At 34.4% G+C, this 24,503-nt stretch overlaps 1 protein-coding gene across 4 annotated transcripts in view; it reads right to left on the bottom strand.

Annotated features, from left to right (window-relative positions):
* Positions 1-17,979: 17,979 nt before the first annotated feature.
* NLGN1 (neuroligin 1) overlaps positions 17,980-24,503 on the bottom strand; it is an 875,473-nt gene continuing 868,949 nt past the window's right edge. For all 4 annotated transcript variants that reach the window (XM_036851598.1, XM_036851595.1, XM_036851596.1 and 1 more), the window contains 2 exons: positions 21,402-22,191; positions 17,980-20,599 (listed from right to left, as the gene is read on the bottom strand). In XM_036851598.1, coding sequence (XP_036707493.1) covers positions 19,777-20,599; positions 21,402-22,191 — 1,613 coding nt within the window. In that variant the 3' untranslated portion in view covers positions 17,980-19,776. The remainder of the gene's footprint in view (positions 20,600-21,401; positions 22,192-24,503) is intronic.

Genomic DNA, 24,503 nt, shown 5'->3' with positions numbered 1-24,503 from the left:
TAAGCCTACATTGTTTCTCGTGTCTGTAAGTGCTGAATTATTCATATGAATGCTTCAGAGCAGCCTTCTGTAAATCAAATGGCGAGAATTGAATTGGGAATTGTAATGGTGAGAAATTTTGAGCTCCTAACCTGATTTACCTGGGCACTCTCTCAGTTATCTTTCTTTTGTTCTGACTTAATCATTCCTGGTGATTTAACAGCATCTAAATATAGCCCCAGAGACTCGTTCATTGCAGTATGTGATTTTTAAGCTCTGTGATTTTAAAGCCTGGGCAGGTGGATGTTAGAGTCAAAATTGAAATCTCAAGGTGTCATGTCAGAGACTTTCTAGAGAAGGTTTGCAGTTGGTTCATCCAAATGCTTTTACTTGGTTGACAAGCTTGGGCTAATATGACTCTCTCATAACAAGTTATTTGTGATAAACAACTGATCTGAACTCATTTGACAGCAATATTTTATTATTCCTTTTAATGATAATACAATATTCTCCCCACTCCCCCTCAGGACAACTTGGCCTTATGTAAGGATTGAAAATATTTATATGGATGATAATCATTCGCTTCTGTTGATTTCTATTGATAAATAGATCCTGAATATTAGAGACTGGGGAATTTGACCAAGAACCCTGATACACTGATTAGAGTAGTAAGAAACTGAGCACGTTGCAAGTTACAAGCAAAGCTTTAAAAGTAAGTTGAAATAATTGTCAATATAATACAAGTGTTTTTATGATGATATAACAAAAAGGTTGGCCTTTGATAATGCATTGTCTTAACTGCCTCACAAGGTTGCTGTGAGGATCAAATAGGAAAGTGTCTTTGAAAGTGATCTATAAAGTCTAAATAGTATTTCTGCCTTAATTCTCCCCTTCTACCAATCTATTTTCCATAAGACCACCACAGGAGTCTTCTTAAAGCCTCAGTTTGATGGCATCATTTCCCAGTCTAAATACTTCCAGATGCCCATTCCAACCTCCTTCTGATGAATTGGGTTTGGCTTCCCTTGGCATTTAAGAAACCTCATACTACCTTCTAGTCTTATCACCAGTTATTTTACTGTTCTAACCTTCATATTCCCAGGCTGTTTGGTTATATCTGATCTCCTCTGAGTTCCTGGACCAAATTTTCTACTGTCTCCTGGATATCTCCATCTGGTTGTTCCATAGTGATCCTAATTCCAAAGTGTCCAAAACTAAGATCATAACCTTTCCTTATATATTTCCTATTATCCATTTAGTTGCCTAAGGCATAAAATGGGGGAGTTTTGGGAGGGGTTGTTTTGTTTTTGTTTTGTTTTTTTAACTACACCTCTCTCACAAGCTCACTGCAATGAGCGATGGGAAGTTTTCCTTTACCTGCCCTTCTCTCTTAGGCACACCCTCTACCCACATCCATTAACTCTATCAGACATTTTTTTCAGGCCTAATATCCTGTGGTTCTTTTAGTGAACAAATATTTATGAATCACCTGCCATGTGTTGGCTACTGTATACGTTTAACATTGTTGCTATAATATATTACTACAAATTTGGTGGCTTAAAACAACACATTATTTTACACTTCCAGAAGTTAGAAGTCCAACATGGATCTTACCGGGCTAAAATCAAGGTGTAGGCAGAACTGTGTTCCTTCAGGAGGCTCTAGGGAGGACTCCATTTCCTTGCCTTTTTCAGCTTCTAAAGGCTGCCTGCATTCCTTGGTTTGTGTCACTTCCATCTTCAAAGCTACCGATGGTGTTGGTTCAACCTGTGCTTCTGTTGACACGTCTTCTCTGACTCTTGACTCTCCTGCCTCTGGCTTTCATTTATACGGACACTTGTGATTACATTGAGGTCACACCTGGTTAATCTCTCCATTTCAAAATCCGTAGCTTAGTCACATCTGCAAAGTTACTTTTGCCACATTAGGTAACACGTGAACAGGTTCTGGGGATTAGGACACGGACGTCTTTGGTGGGGGCAGAGGTTCCGTCCACCACAGCTATCTTCCTAAGCAGTGTGAACACAAAAGTCAACATGATGATGTAGTTCCTGCCCTCAAGGAGATGAAAGACAAAGCAGTTAGATGAGTGGGCAGCTACAATATTCTGTAATTACTGCTGTGGAATTATAATATAAACTCTAGAATTTCTTTGGGGATCAGGGAAGACTTTGGAATGAAGTGATATCTAAGACATGATTAAAATTCGATTTGAGGTTTTTGTTACATCTTAGGAGGGAGAATAATGGCGCCAAAATAAGTTGGTATAGCAATTTAGACTCTAATAACATCAATCTGATTCTCTCACTTTTACAGTGGTCATCAGACTGGCTTAACATAGATATTAGTTCTGCTGCAAAGATACAAATATGGGTACTGTATGTACATACTATATTTATACACATAATCTTTATGTATATGCAATATACCATTTAACAGATAATATAAGCTATAGAACCAATACATAAATGCAAGGCACTTTTCTATGGGCAAAGAGGAATAGGCAAATCAGGCACAAGTTCTGCTGTCCGGGAACTCACAATCAGAAGGGATACAAGACATGGGCATACATATTTACAAAATATGAGGCAGAAAGAGATGACTGCATAAGAGAGATATAGATATAATATTGTGTGTATACAGGGCTGGAAGGGAGTACTTTCAAGTTAGAGGAAGCAGGGAAGACTTTGCAAATAATGTCTGATTTGAGCTGAAGTATTGAAGGATGGGTGGTTGGGCTTTGGTCACATTGGTGATGAGAGAAAACATTAAAAGGGTCATGTGCTCCACATTGCTCTTAATTAGAGGAGAGGAACGCTCCTGCCAGAGATCTCTGAGTCTTTGAAACATCAGTTGAAGAGATGTGAATTCTAATTGCAATTTCACCTGTACCAAACAGAATTATTCACACATTTCTATTGCTCCCACCAAATCTTCAGAAGGATTTCTGCTGCAGTCTGGTAAGGAAAACGTATAGAAATATCTCACATACTTCCTTGTTAGAAAAGGAAAGATTAAGAAATTCACAAGGGGGAAAAATGCTATTACTGAACATTTTCTAGAGGAAACACAGAAAAATTTGGAAAATTATTTTACAATAAATCATTTAGTACATATTAAGCACTGGCACTCTGCAAGACACTGTGATAGATGATATGGGGAATACAAATATTTTAAGACAGAGTCTCTATTTTTAATCCATCTATTTTGGGAGAAAAAACAGAGATTGAGTACATGATAAAGCCATGTATGATTCATGTTACATGGCTAGGAGATAAATCGGATCAATTCTAGTGGGTCTGATTTGGGAATGCTCATGAGAGAGAGAACACCTGAGTCTGACCTGGAAGAATAAGCAGGGTTACAATAGATGAAGGCATGGTCAGAGGGTTGGAGGGAGGGTAAATTCGTAGGGATGAAATTCAGGCCAACAGAGCTGCAGGTGAAAAATCACAGAGGTAGAATAGTCAAGTCATTTTTCAGGGACTTACATGTCATTTTCTTTCCCCAAATCTGAACTGAGCAGTAATCGTGGGGAGTACAGCTGCAAAGAAGATGGTCCCTGACTGATGAATTTATAGCCTTGAGGAAGGTACAGAGAAAGACAATCAAGTAAAGTGTGATTTATGTTGTGGCAGAGACAAAACAGAGAGCCTAGTTTTTGCCTAGTTTAGAAGTCACCAAGACCAGAGAGAGCTACCCAGAGGATGTGGTGCCATCTGAGCTGAGTCCTGAGGGTTGACTTTGAGTTGGCCAAGCACAGAGCAGAAAGATGGAGATGTCTGTGCAAAGACCCAGAGCAGAGAGACCAGGAGCACAATGCATTTGAAGAACTTCAGAAAGTTTCTTTGTGGTTGAAGTCTAGGCTTTTGGGGGAAGAACATGAAGAAGCTTATTGATGGTAAGCAGCAGCTGGATCACACAGGATTTTGGAGACTATGTAGGAGGCTGTTTTAACTTCCAGATTAGAGTGATTGAGAGTCAAAACTATAAAATGTCACTGGGGATTAATAAAGACGTTACAGATAAGATAGATATGAGATACATGAAAGGAGATTCCTTAGAAACCTGTCTAACTGGGAGGGCACTAAAAGTGGGCTCTATGAATGTATTGCTATAGAGAACAATAAGGAAAACCTGCTCAGGAGTAAAGCTGAGGTGAGAAAGACTAGGTAGTGCATCCGAGGAGAAAGGGCAAAATAAGTTACAAATAGAAAAAGAAAGGTTGGGGGCCGTGGAGGGCAGGAGAAATGAGGGAGAAACTCAAGAAACTCAGGATTTGCAATGAGGTGTTCTTTTGCATAGAGGTGAGTGTAGACAAAACTATGTAGAAGGAAAAAAAAACCCACCAGAAAAAAAGGTAGGTAGAAGGTAGCCTTTGCAATGGAGTCACCTTAGCTGGGTAAATGCAACTTGATGGATCTTTTTATCTAATGTACAGAAGAGGGGTTTGACAATTTGACCAAGATATTTAAGGCTGAATCCTCACAAGAAAAAAGCAATCTCATGAGTCTTAATTCACCTCTCCACTTTACTGTTTTTTTGGTCTACATAGCAAAGAAAGGACAAAATATTTCCTGATAGATGAGCATAGTTACCTCCGTGTCAAATGTATATAGAGCTATAGTTTTATGTTTCTTGGTTTTTGGTAAAAAGAACTTTCTGATTTAGGACAGGGAAAGAAAATGTAATTTAACATAGAATTTGAACTGTGGAAAATTCAAGGGGAAATTGACGAGATTGAATTCTATCAATGAATAATGTCTTGATCACTACTTCCTTCCTCTTAAGAATGATGATTTGTCTGCTTCAGGTCTAATTCTGGGGGGCCTCAATCTTTTCCCATAGTTTTAGAGCCCTTGAAACAGACATATGTGCTTACTCTTCAAAGAACCTTTTGGTTGCCAGAGGGAAAAATTACTTAAACTTCTCCCTCCTTAACACATCTTTTCACATCTTCTGGGCATCCCAGTTCTTTCCCCTTTCCCTTCCTCATCTAACTCCCCAAAAATATTTTATTGTAAACTGTGCACACATTGCTAAGCTCTTTAATTTTGTCTCCCAAAACACTGTGTAGACTTTGTGTAGAACAGCAACCTGATGTAGACATAAGATATATGAACATTAAGTGTACTTAGATCATCAACTAAGGGGTTCCTTCTATATACAGTCTTGCTCACACTGTACCCAATTAACCTTTTATCACTTTTTAAAACATACACAGCTTCATGGCATGAGCTCATTCATCTTTGCTAGAAGCCTTCGTGGAAATCTGAACAAAAGTAGTTTCCATTAGATATTCTCCAATTCTAATGTGGATCCTTTCTTTTATCACTTCCTTTTAGTTTTTACTTCTTTTTTTTTTTTTTTTTTTTTTGTAAATAGCTAATAGCTGTTCTTAAGCTCTTTGGGGCTTCTTAGAGTAAAAAAGCATAGTAATAAGTCATATAGCATTAGCAAAGTGTGGTCCCCAAGAATCAACCTCAAAAAGATGCCAGAGAATTAGAGATGCAATAGACATCTTGGGCAATGGATAAAGAAATTAAGCAAGCAATTAAATAAGATCTTTCTCAGTAGCAGGGGAAAAAGTGATTAGAGGACTATCTATTGCTGTACAATTTGGGAAGAAACTCAAGACCATCATGTAGGGTATCTTAAAGATGTCAAGACAACCACTCTTGTCTTTAAGATACCCTACTTGGGAGACATCCCATGCAATCCTGTGACAACATTTATCAAGCATATCGTTTAGGTCTGTAAATCCAGGTGCAGGTGAAGATGTACTTTTGTTGTTGCTCTTTCCTGACTCCAACCTAGATCAAACTACTAACCCACCACAATTCATTTCTTACTACTGATTTTCTTCTGATTATATGGCCAGCAAATTTGTTATTTTTAAGCTAGTTGGATAGTGAGTTGCAGTTAGAAAATATGGTCTGTAGATGTAAATATACTTAATAACCCAAACCCCTATGATGGCACCCATGTGCAGACTGGGATCATAAGCCAGAGGACCTTCCCTTCACTGGATAGATAGTTTTAAACTCCTTGGGAATTTCCCATCTGGTTGTAAGATGTCACATACTAAGGGAACAGGTAGGTTTCAGTCATAGGCATAGAAGGAGACAGAGGTAGTAACGACCTACATGTGGTTTAGCTCGCATCTTGCTCTTCTACAGTCTTGTAGATTTCAGTAGCTAAAACTAAAAAGTTCTCAGTTTCACAATACAACAACATTCATTTCACTCAGGTCTGAAATGTATTAAAATCTTGACTTAGCTGGGGAAAAAAACCCCAAAAACCTAAATTCTTCCTTACCTGTCGTGTCAATATAAATTTCAGATGGATCAAAAAATTGAACTATAAAGAATGAGACTGTCAATACAGAAGATAATATGAGCAAATTAAAAAAAAAAATCTTGGAATGGGAAATGTCTTTCTAAGCAAGACACAAAATTCAGAAAACATAAAGGAAACACTAATACACTTAAATAACAAAACGCAAACATTTCTGCCCAGCACAAAATAACATAAAATTCAAAGGAAAATTGAGCAAAATTATTTACAACACACATGACAAAAAGTACTAATTTTATTTGTCTATAGAGAGCTCTCATAATTCCATATGAAGAAATTAATAAAGAAATAGAAAAAATATACAAAGTAAAGAAAGACATTTAATATAAAAAGAAATACAATGGCTTATAAGCATAAGAAAAGATGCTTTGCCTCAATTTAAAAATGCAAATTAATACAATAATGACATTCCACTTACAGTAAAATGGAAAAGATAAAAGAGTGATAATTACATTTTTGGCCATAGTGGAGGGAAATGGGTACTTTAATACACTGTTGGTGGGAGTGTAAATTTGTATAACATCTTTGAAAATCAATCAGGAAATAGTCAAAAAAGAGAAAATATCCTTTGATCCAACCTTTCTACTTGTAAGAATTATCCCTTAAGTATACTTCCATTCATGTGCACAAATATATGTTCAAGGATTACATTCCATTTCTTATAACACTTTCTGTTTTTCTCTGTATTAACAATGATCATTTATTTGTTGCTTAGTTTTCTACATCCTTCTCAAATTCAGCAAAAAATTATAAAATCCATACAAATGACATTCTTTTTACATGATGAAACATATCAGATACTCCACCAGTTTCAATTTTATTCTACAGACGTCTCTATTGGGGTCCCCAGCATCACACTCTGGGGGGACTGGTTGTTCTCTGGCCTCCTGAGCAGTCGTCCTGTCTGTTCCCTCCCTCTGTCTCCTGGATCAATGTCTTCTTGGACTGACACACTGGACTAATATTTTGTTTATATATAAAATTCTAAGTAGATCATAATTTCCCCTAAAAAATGTGAAGGCATTTGTTTCCAGAGCTGATGCTGAGAACCACTTCTCTTTCTCTCTGGAAGCTGTAGAAACTTTTCTTCTGATGCCTTGACATTTCATGACTGTGTGCCTTGATGGGGTGCTCTTTCCATCCATTATACTAGACAGTTGGTAGGCCCTTTCATTTAATAAACTCATATCCTTTAAGGCTGAAACATTTTCATGTATTACCTCTTTTATTACAATTCTTTTTATTTTATTGTAAATTATGATACAGGTACAGAAAAACCTCATGAAATAAATGTTTATTTAATAATACATCATTGTAAGAAAAATACTCTGGAAAAAACCACCCAGATTAAGAAATAAAACTTTGCAAACCACCTCAAAAGTTCTCTACATGCCCCGCCCTGATCACAACTTCTTTCCTCTCCTTTAAATTAACACCATCTTGGGTGCTTGTTACCCATCTTGCTTTTCTTTATAATTTTATCACCCAGGGGTACTTCCCTAAGCAGTTTTTTTGTTTGTTTGTTTTTGTAAATTTCTTTTAATCTACAGAATATCTCACCATATTTTTTTCTTGCAATTTATTCATTGAAGAAGCCAGGAAATTTAATTGATAAAATATCCTATAGTATGAATTTTGTTGTTTTTATCCCCATGGTGTATTTTAAGCTGCTCCTTTGTCCTATGTATTTCTTAGTAGTTGGACATAGAGACTTCATCAGATATAGGTTCACTTTTGGGTGCAAGACCTCTTTAGAATTGGTGCTGTGAATTTCCATCCAGAGGCACATCGTGACTGGTTGTTTCTATTTTTATAATGATACCGATGCTCAATAGTTAGCTCCATTAATTTATTGGAAGTGAGAAAATCTGAAATTCGAATACAATGATCCTTCTTTTATTAGCTGAAATAATTCTATAAAGAGTAAATTCCTTTCATCTATGATTTGGCTACCTAATGACATAGTTCATAGAAGAATGATAGGACAAATTCTTTAATGCTTCCTTTTATTTATCAGTTTTCAAAACAGTGAGTTGAATTCCAGTTATCCTCCATAAATGACAGAAGAGTTTTTTTTTTTAGCTGTTATTGACTTATGGATTTCAATTTGATTTGTTTCAATCAATTGAAATGATCCTTATTGATACTCAAATCGTCCCATCTTTAGATAGTGAGATCTTCAAGGTGACTCCTGAGTCCTTCTGATATATTTATAGAAGTCTTTGACAAGATGTTCCAGATTCATCTCGGACAGTTTGTTCCCCCGGTGTCTCTCTCTGTTTCTCCCTCTCTCCTTCTTCCTCTCTCTCCCTGTGATTTGCTTTTAAAGTAGTGACTGTTATTTCAAGACCACAATGTGAGCTCTGGAGATTCTCATTGCTACTGGCTTGGTCATTATTTGCTTAACTTTTTTTTAGTTTTTATTCTGACACTTCCACTTCAAAATCCAAACCACAGGGCTTTTACTTAACCTATTCTATCTTGCATCAGAATATCCTTTCTTCTACATTAAGATTGCTGGTTCTGTACAGATGAACCGGTTTGCAGGGCAGAAATTGAGACACAGATGTAGAGAACAAATGTATGGACACCAAGGGGGGAAAGCGGCCGGGGGTGGTGGTGGTGTGATGAATTGGGCGATTGGGATTGACATGTATACACTAATATGTATAAAATGGATAACTAATAAGAACCTGCTGTATAGTAAAAAAATAAAATAAAATTCAAAAATTCCAGAAAAAAAAGATTGCTGATTCTCAAAACAGTGGAGATGATAGAATTAGCATATCACGATATTCCTCACTTGCTGTATGCCTCATAACACAGGTAACAGTTTCAATGTAGCAGTAGCACTATTACCAACACCAATATGATTACTGAAAGTAATGAAACTTTTTGCATATGATTTTCCTATTCTCCTCACATTTTTTATAAATGTATTATGTCTACATTGTCAACGTATATAGCCATTGTCTAATGTACTCTCTACCTTATAACTCTCATTTAGTCATAGTTCTTTGAGTGAATATATATTTAGTGTTCATCATAAGTCCTTACATCAGTGTCATCTTTCTGTTTGTCTGAGGTCATTTTCTGCTAAATTTCTCAAGAAATGTTCATGGAAACAATATTCCCTAAGCTCTTGAATGTCATTAATGATTTGTCTATGGCCTTCATACTTGTATCTTAAGTAAAGTTAATTTATGGCTCAATATAAAAATCATTGGCTCGCATTCTCTTTCCTTGAGCATCTTGCATATGCTACTCAATTTTCTTCTGGCATAAAACGTTGCATTTGAAAGCTCTGATGATAACCTAATTATATTATGAGAATATCCATCATAAGAGACTTGACCTTTTTACCTGGCTGTAAATGCCCAAAGAATTTTTTTCTTTGATATTCAATAATCTTAATAGAATATGTCTTAATGTTAGTCGTTTTTTTATCAGTTTTCTCAGATACTCAGTACATCCTTTCAAAATGTAATTTCAAATCTTTTTCTATTACATTGAGAAAATTTTCTGTAATTATACTTTTATTGTATTTATTTTGTTCTCTGTTTTGGTTTCCTTTTTGGAATATTCCATATACACATATGTTGAGTCTTGTTTGTCTACCTCCTTATTTGTCATTTATACTTGAATCCTTTTTCTTCTTCTTTCTTTTCTTTTTTCTTTTTGGACTTTTTCTCCTTTTTACCTCTATTTGTCTTGAGACATTTTTTAAGTTTCTTAAAGCATTCTTTGCTCTTGTGTTTCTTTCAATTTAATCTTCACGATTGAAATCATTGTTTCTTTTATTTACAATTATTTCTTGGGTTCTATTAAAGCACTTTTTAACCTCTCTAATTCTGATATATGTTATTATTTATAGGTTGTATTATTTCCTTAATATCATTTAATTTATCTAATTTTTATCATCCAAAAGCTTTAAAGAAATCCCAATCTGTAATCTCTTCTTCTATTCTTCTTGTTCTGATGGATTTATGTATTTTTCATATTTTTGTGAGGATTAGGGAGAGGGAAGAAACAAAGACATGTTTTCAATCCACAATATTTCATCAGCCCCATTTTTCTTGTGGATTATTTTCCTATTATTTACAGGAGTTTTCTATTCAACTCATTAATTAATCTTTCATTGCTTACATATGTTGTAAATATTTACTTTCAGTGTGTGCTTGTCATCATTAAAAAATCTTATCTGAGGTATTGAGATTTTAATTTCAATTCTTATCCTTTCCTTTATAGTTTATACTATTTTATTTCTTGTTTAATAAATTCTTCCCTACTTCAAGATGTGACAGTATTTTCTTATATGTTCTTCTAAAACATTTAAAGTTTGCTTTTCATATTTATAACTTTAATTTATGTGGGATTAATTTTTGTGTGTAGTAAGACATAGAGATAATTTTCTGTCATGTAGGTAGCTACTTTTAGCTGAAGAATTTTTCCTTTCCCCTTGATTTGTAATGTGACTGTGGCATACACCAAATTCCTCCTTTTTCATTGATCTATTTATGAGTTCACTGTTATTCTCCATCTGTCTCTCCTAATTGATACTACACTGTTTTAATTACCACAGCTTATTAGTAACTCTTGAAATATGGTAGGTGAAGTTGTTGCTCCTTATTCTTTTGCTTTGAAATGATCTTGGTCATTCTTGACATTTACCCATCTAAGGTCTGGAAAGAAACAAACATACTCTGCTGCAATTTTGATTAGAGTAGTTTGGATTCATGGATAAATTTGAAACTTATTTTTATTTACTTCAGTTATCTCATAAAGCAGACATACTGTGCTCCCATGGAGCATTTCCAGATAAGTTAAAAAAGAATATATACATATTCTCCTCCACATCCAGACATAGGCAATGCACATTTGCACCTGTTCATATATGAATGGAATATTCATAGAAATATATATAAAAACTAGTAACTGTCAATGTTTCTGGGGAAGGAATTGTGATCTGAAGTGAGACAGATGTTTACTTTTCACGGTAAAATATGTTATACTATTTTGATTTTTCTACTTTGTTCATGAGGTAGTTTTTTTATTAAATTATCCCATTTGAAGAGTACAGTTGTCTGGCCTAAGCCAGCATCTTAATTATGACAGATGATTAGTGTAAGAATTGAGGAAAATATTGAAGTGGCAAAACCACATTCTTTTTCTGTGATATCTTCTACCTTTTACCACAAAGCTCTAGTCACTCAGAAATCTTTAAATAGAAGTTCTAGGGTAATTACTCCAATTTTCTTACTAAAGATGACTATGATGTCATTCAAATATTTTAAATGGCAGAAAATCAATTCTTCAAATTTATCTGATAATGTCTCAGGCTATGTGTGTAAACAAGATGAAGAATTAATCATTTGGTTGCTAGTAATGGGTGAAAAAGGCTATATTTTATTCACTTTTCTATCACAAATAGCTCAGTGACTTGTATGTAAATGATCTTTAATAAGTATCTTTTAAAGAATGAATTAATGAATAAGTGCATAGAAAATGATTGATAGGTACTTTGAGGGTGGTGTGTGGTGGTTTGTTGTGGGGTATAAATACAGAACCTAGAATATAGCAAGTGCTCAGCAAATACATCTATTGCTGTTCTCAGTACTATACATACTACTTCTATTCCTATTACTCCAGAGCTTTGTCCTCAACTTAACTCTGGACAGTATTTTTTTGTTAATGATCTGGGTAAAGATAGAAGGATGTTCATCATTTTAATGGATTTCACTCCTCTTGGATGGAAAGAACTTCATAGGCTAGAACAATGTGCTGAATCTAATGAAGCGTCATTTAATAGTGTTCAGTATCCTAAAGATGAGGTAAAACTCAAATTATCAAGGACAGGGTGAAGGTAGAATTTCCTTAATGGCTGTATGTGTAAGATTTTAAAGAGTCTTAGTAGGGAGTATGTCTCAGCCTGAATTAGTAGTGTGCTATGGCCACTAAAGAAGATGATACTATCATAGATTATATTTTAAAAAATATTTTCTACAATGAGGACACTTATAGTGGTGTTCTATGAAGTAAAGATCAACCTATACTTGAAACATTTGTTATGTTCAACTCGACATCATACTTCCTGAGAAACTTAGTTTGGTAGGATATTCAAAAAAGTGTTCAGAATGGTGTATTGAAAATAGAAATTCTTCCTTTGAGAAGAGAATGACTCATGGAAGATATAATAGCTGTCTTAAAATATTTAAAAGGAAGTCAGATGATGGAGACTTTATGACTTTTAGGGAAAAAAAAAAAGAACAATAGATCAGTATAAGGAAGAAATTCCAAATGGTCCCAAATGTAGCCAGCTGCTTTAGAATTCCAGACTCATGGTATTGTGCAATGATAGGGTTCACAACCACATGTTAGGATTGTAGTAGAGGATTAAGGAATTAGGTACGTAGCTGGATCAGATGAGCTTTAAGCTGAGTATTTTGTATTCCATGATCTATTTTGGCCTAATATAGGGTGACTTCAGATATGGCCATATTTATTATTAGGAAGGATTATTATACACCTGTCTCTGTTGATGGACTTGCTCAATAGAATTCATATAATATTGTGGGAACTCAACAAATGTTGTTTTATCTTTACTATTTTTAGACCTATCAAATAGATAAAACAAGATGTTGCATAATGATGTGATATAGTTGGTAGCAAAAAAGGTGATCTGAGTAGTCTAAGTGTTTAAAACTATTCCTAGTGTGGCAATAATTGTTATTGGGTAAATCACAGAGTTGGCTCATGTGTCTAACACTCAGTACATTGTCTGGCACACGTTGGGCGCCACTTGTTGAGTGAATGGATGGCTAATTCCTCTCATTGCTTGATGGGTGATCACTAGCTTCCAACCTGCCCAAAGCACCATTTATTTAATTCACCTTAAGACTTTCCCCACAAATTCTACATCCTTGAAGAAGGAGGCATAAATAATAATGGGAGAAGGCATGGGAATGGAAGCTGCAGGAACTGGTGGGGAGATCTCTGGCAGTGCAGAGGAAGTCAGCTCTGAGCGTGAAGCTGAGTGTTTTCAGGAGAGAAATAGAAGTGTTTAAGGGGAGATTCAAGGCAACTCTCCAGGATGGGGACAGTAGAGAAAGTACTTCAAATTATGGCACTCCAGTAGAAAATATTGCTTTCATATGAACATTTATAGAATATATTTGGAACATTTCTTTTGAACTCAAAAATAACATTCTGTAACCTGTAAGGAAATGTAAAAATGTAATCATATAAAACAACATGAAATCCTACTAAACATCAAAATCCTTTTGTGGAAAATGAAACTCTTAGAATGTGTTTTTGAACTGTTTGTTTATTTGGTACTGATGGCTATATGTGGTCACAGAGACCAGCAAGGCAATGACAATTCTATTTAGCAGTTTGAAAATATTGGTCTTTAGACCATGCATGGGCAAATTCTACGATGTCCTAATTGTTTACTGTACTCTTATCTTGGATGATAGATGAGAGATGAGAGATGTCCACACTTCACTTAGTCTTCCCTACAAAGATCATTATTGATTAGATTGTACAAAACTAGAAATATATATCTCTAGATTTTATTTTTGTTTGTTTCTAGTGACACAATTTGACAAAGACTTGTATCAACGATTAAATTTTGTGCCTCTTCCTAAATATTATGAATCTTGCTCTCTAAGGACAATAGATTATGGTTTAAAGGGATTTATTTAAATCCCTTTGTGCTCTTTTTAAGTAAATGTCGTATATCTCTGTTTAAAAAAAACAACAAAACTATTTGGAGGCAAGAAGTCATTAATTAAAAATTGAGTTTTTCTTCCTTTCTTTCTCCCTCTTTCCTCACTCCTTCCCTTTTTCATTTTCTCTTCCTCCTCCTGCTTTCCTCTCTCTTTTCTGACAAGCTGTGTAACAACTGTATCCAAGTTCCCAAACTTTACTCTCCAAATTCTTTCCCTGCCTTCACCAAGAGGTGAACAGACCATAAAGTATCATTGTTTCCATCAAATCAGAACTGTCAGCACATGTATGGGCAAGAGAAAGAAGTTGCAAGGGAAGATTTATCTTGGAAATGTTTTTGTGTGTGTCAAACAGAGATGAAATTATTTCTGAGTTTAAAAATGGTCAACACAACTTGGAAAACATGGCAATATTTATTTGTGATAATAAACCTGTTTTTAATGAAATCCATGGATGTCCAAACACAAACTGAATCATGACAACCCAATGGCCTTTTGTTACAAAAAACATGACATATGTCCCATTAATTTGCTAAATGATACGAGTGCAGAGAAGGATGAATCAAAAACACTAAAATCCTTTTAAACACACCATCTAATATAGATATCAATTCTGGAAACGGCATTCAAAAATAGTTCCTCTGCTTTAATTTCATCTGCTGATTTTTTGTTACTGTACTTTTACAAATTTCTTTAAAGTTCTAATTGTCATCATTCATTTCAACACAAAACTGCTAGCACTTTGGCTTGACTTTTCATAGAGGACTAAATTCTATCACATTAATACATATGTAGGGAGGTATACAATGTCATTTGGAAATATATGAATCTGAAAGGGCCATCATAAATATCCTACAAACTATATAGTTCATAGGCTATATATACCACATGGTATATATGATGGTTGACTAGATAAAATTATATACCTGTCTGATTTGATTGTCCCTAACAACTTCAGACTTCTTTTACATTAAAATTACTTATTTGGCAAAAAAGTTTAAGTTTGCTAGAGATTTAAGTTTCCACACGTACCATTAAATCAAATGCCTAAATAATTGTTGCTTTTCAAAAATTCACCTTGCTCTTTTCCAGAAGTCATTTGGACCCATTTGATAACATACAAAAATCAAACTAAATGCAAAAAAAGACCTTTCTAAATAAAATTTTCTTATTGTTAACTTATAACATGGTCACCCTATTATAACTTTCAAATTGAATTATTAGGATCTGCAAATTAAAAAAAGACAATAATGTTCATAAATAAAATCCTAGAAAGAAAGGCACTTATGCCCTGCACATGGTTATTCCAGTCTGTAGATGCTACAACCCTTTTCAAATGGAACTGGTTTCTGGCCTGCATACAAATACAGCAAAGTGCCAGAATAAAATCAAATCAGAATGCTTATGAAAAACAATCAAGTTGGTTACCAAATGTTTCACATCAGTAGGAAATTTCTTTAGAGACTTCTGATGAAAACTTGAAGTGTATGCTGTTATATCAAGTGCAGGAGAGGTATAAGGCTGTTGGAGAAATTCCCTTAGTTTGTTGACTAAAAAGCCAAAACAATTGTTGTAACAAAAAGCTTGACAAGATAATTAAATGAATGATAACAAAATCTCATCAGGGAAGTGCCCATTAATTGAATTTATTTGGGAGCACGTTTCACATGTATAACCAAATTATCTAATTTTCACTCACATTAAAAGGTGATAGTCTATAACAACTAATTACTAGAAATGAAGGGAAAGGCCAGTACTTTGAACCAATAACACAGAAGAAAACAAATATCAAAGGACTGCCACCATATTCGACAGCTTCCTAAGAATTCCATTCATCATTTTGCCCTATGAAAATATTTCTGTGAAACTCGCCAAAGAAAAGAATCCCAGTAATTTCTATGTAGTAGTGTCTTTAAAGCTGGAACACAAAACCACATTCTCTGAATCCTTTCATTACATTAACATGTGTCAGTATAAGTATGCCAACAGGTGAAATAACTGAGAATAATATGTTATAGATAAAACAATTGAGTTTTGGTATTTCTTTTCTGTAAGAAGATTAGTGCCATCCTTGTTTTCTTCTTTAATATTACGTATGGTTGATTGTTTTAAAAAATTTTGTTGCTGTTTTTATGTTATACAGATAAAAAATAGAATTAAAGCATTATTATGGTCAACTTTTAAATTTGAAATGAAGAATGAAATAATCTATACTTTACTCAGATTTTCTACTTTGAGCTATTAGCATCATCTCTCCAGATTCAAATTGGGTATTTTTAATGCTTTAGCAAATGACTTTCCAGTTTCCTAAAGTTAATAATGAAACTCATGATATATCTGTAGCAGTCAACTAGATTTTGTTCACAGTCAACATATTCAATAAAAATTTAAAACTATGAGATCTGTCACTCTTATATCGCTAATGCCATCCTCTAAAACAACATTAATCTGTTGGTAAACATTTGGCAAGAATTTTGTATACTAGCAAGACAATGAAATAAAATCAATTTTGGCTTAATGTTTATATAAATTGTAAGCAGCCTTGACTATTTGCAGTTTCATCAGAGGCAGGAAAATCTGAAGTAATAAGTGATGACAGAAATATTCTTTTAATTTTGCAACTTTTTTTCTAAAGAAAATTATCATCTAAATAAATACACTTTAAACATATTGGGTAAAATTTCATAACAATATTCAAAATATTTCTTGCATTTAAAATTTATGTTTCAGCTTTAAAAACAGTTCTTAATGTTCTATTTATTGTGGGACATCATTTTACATTCAGAAAACTAGCTGTTGTAGTTATAAGACTAACAACTAACATTCACAATGACTTCATCACGACCTGAAACAGTAATAAAACTTAGAGCTGCTTTATCTTCCACAAAGTTGATGCTACATTAATTAAAAAAAAAAAAATAGGGCTATGCTTTGTTTTCCTAAATCATTTTCCTCAATTAGTATAAAATAGATGTCTGTTATGGTATAGCTATGTGGATCGAGTAATAGATAAGTTTAGAGCAACAGATAGGTAGATAGATATAAATATGGCCATCATTAAAATATAATAGAATGGTTTTGCTAAGTGAAGTAATGCATATGAAAGATTTCATTTATATCTTATTTTGTTGTCATTTCTATTTCTGTTTTTATCTTTTGTTTAATCAATACAGTAAAAGACAGTTTTCTGATTAAACAATATTTCAGATGTTAAAAAACTCTTTTTATTTGTTTACATTGGCAGTTCACAGTCTAAAAGCATAACCAATCAGGCAAAAACTGCACGTAGACTGCTCTGGATTTTGAAGACTTTTTGCGTCTAACAGATTTTTATTTGAAGTTACGGAGCAATATCTACATTTTACTGATAGTTAATAATTGGGAGGGGGAATTATAAGTAAACAAATTCCTTGAAAGAGAAGATTTTTATCTTTAGTGTTAGCTTAATGTCTTGCTCAGCACTTTAAAATTTTCTTAGAAGGATAACTTTCTAACCACTACTTTATGATAATTTAATCACCCCTATATTGTGAACCTAGCTATTCTATTTCATGAATATTGCACATTTATTTCCAATAGATCTGTTCCTTGATGATCAGAATTGGAACCTGTGTTTCTAACTGAAAACAATTGGCACATTTTATTTCCACACCATTTTCACATAAGAGGTATTTAAAAATACAAAGCTAATATTTTTTCATGAGTTCCTGGGCTTAAAAATTCAAAATATTAAAGTTTCATCAGTTTCATCTTAGATGAGACTTGCCTTTAAATACACGGTGTGTTTTCTGTAGAAGTTACCTATATGTCTTCAAAAACCTGACTTGTCTAGAAAAATGACTCTCTGAGACAGTCATGTTTCTTTTTCTGTTGTCGTTGTTGTTCTTGTTTTTTAAAAAAAGACAAAACAGCAATAAACATTTTAGCTCTTTAATGAGCAAAGATCATGTCTCTTAGCATTGGACTAATAGTCATTATTATCTTTATTTCACGCAGTGACCAGTGACATGGCCAAGATGTACAAAGTTGTTTCCATCAAGTAGTATACAATTTTTTTTGTATAATAAGCTTTCATTCTTGAAAAAGAGTAACTGAAAAGAAAGGTTTCTGTTACTGCAGTTAGTTTGTCAGAGAAAGTTCTTTGCATTATCTTACAAACTATCAAAATTGCTAGTCATCTGAAAAAATGTAAAAAAAAATCACATAACTTTAGTCTAATAGAAATATAGTACAGGTAAGAGAGAAAGTATTTATCAGGATGTGCTCTTTAAGTCCATCTCAATTTTTTTTTAATACAAATGTACATCTGATTACATATACAAACATTTGGAAAGGTCTGTGATATACTGTTACTGGTAAACAACAGGGGGATGAAGAGTTTCCTGTGGTCTTAGAATATTCATTTAAAATCACACGCATGTGTAAGACTAAAATCCTCCAGGTGTTGACTCTCCTTCTAGGTTTTGCATCTACGTTGCACTCTACTGAGATTGCGTGAATAAATTCCAGTGAATGAACCTCAGTGAGAAAGATAAGTGACGTGAGAAGGGACATAACTTTATACTGAGTTATTATTAGTAAACATTTTGTCATGCAACATGAGTAAATCAATGAACTGAAAGCTGTAATCAGAGTGGTAATTTGGGGCATCCTTATATCATAAAAGACTAGTAAGTAACTCTTTGGACACACTTCACCTTACCAAAAAGAACAAAATACAGAGTAACAAAAACCACAGCAAAGTATAGATCCTGTAACACATGTCCAATTAGGGTTATATTTCCATGAAGTACTTAGATGGGAATGAAAAGAATATTAAAAACATAGGAATTTTTTTTCTGGGATTCATATCAGCGAGTATTCACAACTATACCTATAGTTTCTTCAAATACCTTTCATAACTAATTCCATCTATTATCAAAACTACTGTGAATTATTTTATTGTAATTACTTCTGCCCCTTAAAATCTTCTTGAGGTTCTGCCAATTGATGGAGGAAGCTTCTATTAAAAACTCCAATGGGATGAGAAGAATTTTAATTACGGCTTAATCAGCAGCACAGCCACCAAGCATATAAATTATCATGCACATCGTGCTAAAAATATCCAGTTTCCTTTATCCCCACAACTTTATACTGACAGCACTTATGTGATAATGTTGTACCTGCCAGTCTTTAAACTTCGTTGTTTTACTGGCAAATTTCAGCATGAGCCTCTGCTAAGGCCATTAACAGCATTGGTGCTTTGTGTACTTATCCAAATATGTAAATATGGTCTACACAATAAAACAGCTCCAAATAAAAACTGGTGAAAATTATCTGACATTCCATTGGTGTGTCCCTTGTGCATATTCATGGTTGTTTTTTTAATTTTTTATATTTTATATTTCAGACATAGTTCTTTCCTGTTTGGTGTTCCACATGCCTAATTCCATCATGTAACATAAATCTTCAAAAAATTAATTCTTGAATGTGAATGAAAAAGTATCATTCAGGACAATTGCTTCAAGCAATTGAAATTCATTTTTAAAGTTGATTTGTGTATATATGTACAATTCATGTTTTTTTCAAAGCCCCCAAAGTTCTTGATATGTATATTCACATAATATTCCTCCTTATTTAAATAGTAAGCGTCTTGTAGGTTGAAAGCCAAGGAATCTTCAGTAATCTTTTACTGCAATCCATCAAAAAAATAGAGTTTGCTTCTCTTATCTGGCTATACCCTGGTTGTTGAATGTGAGTGGGGGTGGGGATGAGGATGGGGCAGAGTATTGTTCTGTCCTCCGGTAAATGTATTGAATGTGTGTAAGGGTTGAATCCCTGGTATAGTGTTGGGAATCATTGTAATGGTGTTGGGTGTCATTAAGGGAACATCATCAGGTGACCTCCTCATAGCTAGTGTGTAATCTGGGGGGCAGGCGGTCCGAAGAACCACCTCATGTGGATGGATGGACTCACATTCATGATCCAAATCGGTGTGCTTCATTTGAAGGGACATGATCTCCTCTTCTTGTGCGTGGGTCAGATCATTCGTAGTCGTGCGCTGAGGGCTGCATCTCCTGTGAACATCATGTCTCCTCTTATCCTTTTTGTAGTACAGGGCTGCAAAGGCCAAGATGTTCAGAAACAGCAGTGATGCTCCAACTGCAATAGTGACGCTCAGCTCTGTTGAGTAGTCCCTTTGATCCACTGAAAATGGACTCGGTTGTTGTTTGGGATCATCCTGCTTGGCAGTGGGAAAGGCTGATGTGACAGATACAGAATTTTTTCTCGTAGGTCTGAAAGTGATGTCAGTTGATGGCACTTTAGTTGTTGTCGAGGTATACTGAGAAATGTCATTGAGATTATGCAGATGAGGTACCAACTCCAACCAGAGGTTTACTTTATTGGCTCTGTAATGTTCTTTAACTCTTGGTTTTAATCCAATATGGAGATAAAGTTGGTCTTTCTGGGAATATCTGGTCCATGCTACTTCTTCAAAGCGGTTGGGTTTGGTATGGATGAATTTTGTGTCTTGAGGGACTGGTTGATTTGGGTCACTAGAAAAGAGAAATTGTGAGAAAAAAATTGTTTTACTCTTTTAAAAATCAAAATAATACTGGTTTAACATCTAATTGAAGAGGGTGAACTCAGCCAGGCTTTAGACTGTGTTTTAACATAACTTGGGTCAATTTAGAAATATCAATCCCAGCTCAGGCAGGTTGTTGGATGATAATGTAGTATAAGTAAATCTCACATTCTTGTTCTCTCTCCCCACGGGCTGCTATATACCCAAAGATTTAAAAATTCGTGTACATATGAGTTGTCTCATAGGCAAGCTAGCAGAGACAGCATTGGAAAAAACCTGGCATTTGGAATTGGCAGGTGAGGATTTGAGTCCTGATGCTGCTGTACACTAAACATATGAATATCTAGGTAAAGCTCTCGTAGCCTAACGTCCCTTTTCTGTAAAATGGGATTATAGTATCTGAGCTGCTCACCTCACAAGGTAGTTGGGAGGATCAAAAGGCATACAGTACTGTAAATTGAAAAATCTTTATAAAATATTTGTCACTATTGAATAACAATAATAAGAAGTCCTGTGTAATTAAAAAAACAAGATAAATTTAATTATTGAGTAATGCAATAAAGGTATGACTGTCTTAATAAACTTGACAAAGGAAGAATAAAGCAGTGATTTTTTTGAAACACCACAAATATAAATTTTGAATAAAGGAACTTAATGTATTGTTGGTATTAATCTATTAAATTAAATCATTTGGACACAAAATACGTATTTTTTAAGTGCTTAAGAGGATATTTTAATTAAATTATAGCAAACTTCATTCCTTAGGTACATACCCAGTTTTAGCAAAATTTGTCCAGTATGTCATTACGACTGCACTCAGCATCACATCATTTTTGGAGAAATTGCAAGGAAATAACTCTGTAGGTCCAATCATGGGGATTCCTAGTACGTAGGGAACCTCATCACCATGAGCTGCATCAGCCCAAGCTGGAACCTGATCTGTTTGGCAATGATGGTAAAAGGCATAGAAATATGTGGGTGAACCAAAGTTTGAGTGAAGATCTGCTGTAGCTACAGCTGGTGCCACCCACTGATGGTCCGTAAACAAAGCTAATAATGTCTTCCTTCTGGTTTCAGGGTTATGACGGTCAGCCCAGTCAGTATACATGAATTTAATGGTTTCTCTCAAAACATCTTTGCCTTCAGGGTATCCATATAAGTTATCAACAAAATTAGAAACAGCAAAGTCGAAATCACTAGCGGAGATACCATCATCGCTATCTACTATATTTTCAACAAATTTTAACCCTTCCCCTTGGTTAACTCCTAACATTATATCATAGTTGAGAAACTCTCCTTGCTCCATCAATATCTGAGGATCATCTGGTATTACATCACCATCAATCACAGGTCCAAAGGCTATGTGGTATCGTGCTGGTTGAATATCTTGGTCAACAAGTTCTTTGTAAGGCTTCTTCTGTAGGCATTCCACTAACTCTACTGTATCTGAAACATTGCAACCAACTTTTGTGGCCAACATTCTAGCATATTTTGCAGGTTGGAAACTAACAGCCCAGCTGGAAAGGGCAGTTCCACTTTGAGCTATTGCTCGTTGAAAAAGTCCTATAGGAAAAAACAACAAAGAGTTTCAGATGACCTTTGAATAATGCTGTGGTAAAACAATAAAATCTGATATTTGAGACATGTCCCAGATATGACTCAAGAAACAGGGAGATAGAGACAGTTTTGCTTAAGAGAAGGTACATAAAGTCATCCCCAGGGTATAATGAATTCGAGAGGTGGACCTAAGTCATCTGCTTTGAGTAGCAACTAGTTTGGGATCAAGAGATCTAAATTGTGCAATGTCTCAAAAAGGCAGTAAGCAAGGAGAGAAGGAGAGTGTGGAAATACTTGTGGCAAAAAGGCCCAAATATTTATTTGCCCAGCATGTAAACACCTACGCTGTTATCACAGCCAACCAGATGCGGCTAACTCTCTCCCCTTTAACTCATCATCAGACTTTGTATTGTCTTTTGAGGATATTTCCTCCAATTTGGCTGCAAGCATCTTCCTTCAAAATGGCTCTGCGTGTTTGTTTTAATCAGATTTTATCTGAAAAAAAATTGTTCAGACCTCACATAACTACTGGGGCTGGGAATTTGCTAATACCCTGGGGATGGCCCTAAAGGCACACGAAACAGAATATCACTTTAGACATACTCTTTCCAGCTCTTTATGTCAGACATAGTATGCTGAATATTCATCTTTCAGAAGAAGTTATAACATTTGAAGTATTTTCACTAGGTTAAAGAAAAAGCCATCAGCAGAGGGATTTAGTGTGGGGGGGGTGTGATTTAACTTTTTCCACTGTTGAATGTGCACTGCTATATTTTATCATAAAAGATGAAAAGTACATGGTCCACTGCTTTTCACTTAATTACATTTAAGAATTATAAATCATGGTCCCATATGCAGCTTGATAAGAGCTGCATACCATTCAAATTTATAAATGAACTTTACTTATTAAGGTATTCTCTAATAAAATTCTTGTTTTAAAAATATAATTTATCTATTTTATTTAAAAAATTACATTTATTGTCAATTTCCAAATACAGCTTTGTAGTTCAGTTATTCAAACACATGCTCAATCATTCATATGTGTTAATGTGTAAGAACTCTTTCACAAAGGTGTTAAAGTAATGACTGAATTAGAAGCAAAGTTTTCATTTTTTCTCCAAACATATATGTATTCAAAATGTCTGTAATATGTTCCTAGATAATTATAAAAATATTCAAAAAGTCAAACAATACTAATTTAAATTTGTTTTGGTTTCTGACATCTTTATGAACATATTTTCAGTTTGCTAGAGCAAAGTTTGCCAGAGCAAATAATATAAATACAAATAATTTAAAAAAATTATATAGGCTATGTGTTTGTCCACATTTGCTCAGAGAAATATTGTACTGCTTAAAAACTTTATAGCTAAAATAAGATTTCTATAAGATTCTTTCCCATTTTATGGACTTAATGACATTAATTAAATATACCAAAAAAGGTTTTAAGGACAATACACATCACATTTGATATAGTCTGAAATATGCCATCTAGATGATACTGGGAAAAACCACATATTCTATTGTCAGCGAGAGTGCTTGTTATGTGTGGTTGACTCCTGATAGATACAGGCCTGAGCATTGTTGCAGGTCTGGGAAGTCCCCAGACCTTAAAGTCTATGTCTGCAATGGAGGTAAAATTAGCCTGATGATTTCAAGATCTCTTCTGAGCATCTCCTGGTCAATTCAGGCAGCTTCGTTAATAGAGATAAACTTATGACTAGATCAAACGTAAGTCCATTCATCTAGCCAGGCATGGACAGATTTCCTTGAAGAGTGTGATGGAATGCTGTATTTTCAATTGTTTGCATAGCCATTTGCCACTGTTTACCACATTATGAGTTGATGAATAGCAATGCTAGCTGATGAACTAATTGATTCATCTCTTTATGCAATGCTAGTGTTATACTGGCTGAAAATGGCTTTGGTGCCCATGTTCACTTTACATTTAGAAAAAGTTTTAGAAAAAATCAGCGCAAAGAGCATTTGAGACCAAATGATCCTAAGAAGTCTGAACAGACTGTCCAATGTTATCCTAGATAAGTACTGGCGTTAGTATAGTCCTCAGGCTAGAACAATCTAATCTGTTCAATTAAGAAAAACAACAGCAACGAAGTTTGTTATTTCAAAATAAGTCATTTCACTGCAGACCAAAATCTCTATACAATTGAAAGAGTTCTCACACATGTGTCATTTTGTCATCTCGGTTCAGAACTCTACTAATACAAATGAGATGTTACATAAACTATGTCTATAAATTAAGTCTATAATAATATATGATCCTCCAAATATACAAACTCATTTAATGACTGTTATTTTGA

The sequence above is a fragment of the Balaenoptera musculus genome, chromosome 4 (assembly GCF_009873245.2).
Source record: "Balaenoptera musculus isolate JJ_BM4_2016_0621 chromosome 4, mBalMus1.pri.v3, whole genome shotgun sequence".
NCBI classification, from domain to species: domain Eukaryota; kingdom Metazoa; phylum Chordata; class Mammalia; order Artiodactyla; family Balaenopteridae; genus Balaenoptera; species Balaenoptera musculus.
This window is presented reverse-complemented; position numbering and strand designations above follow the sequence as displayed.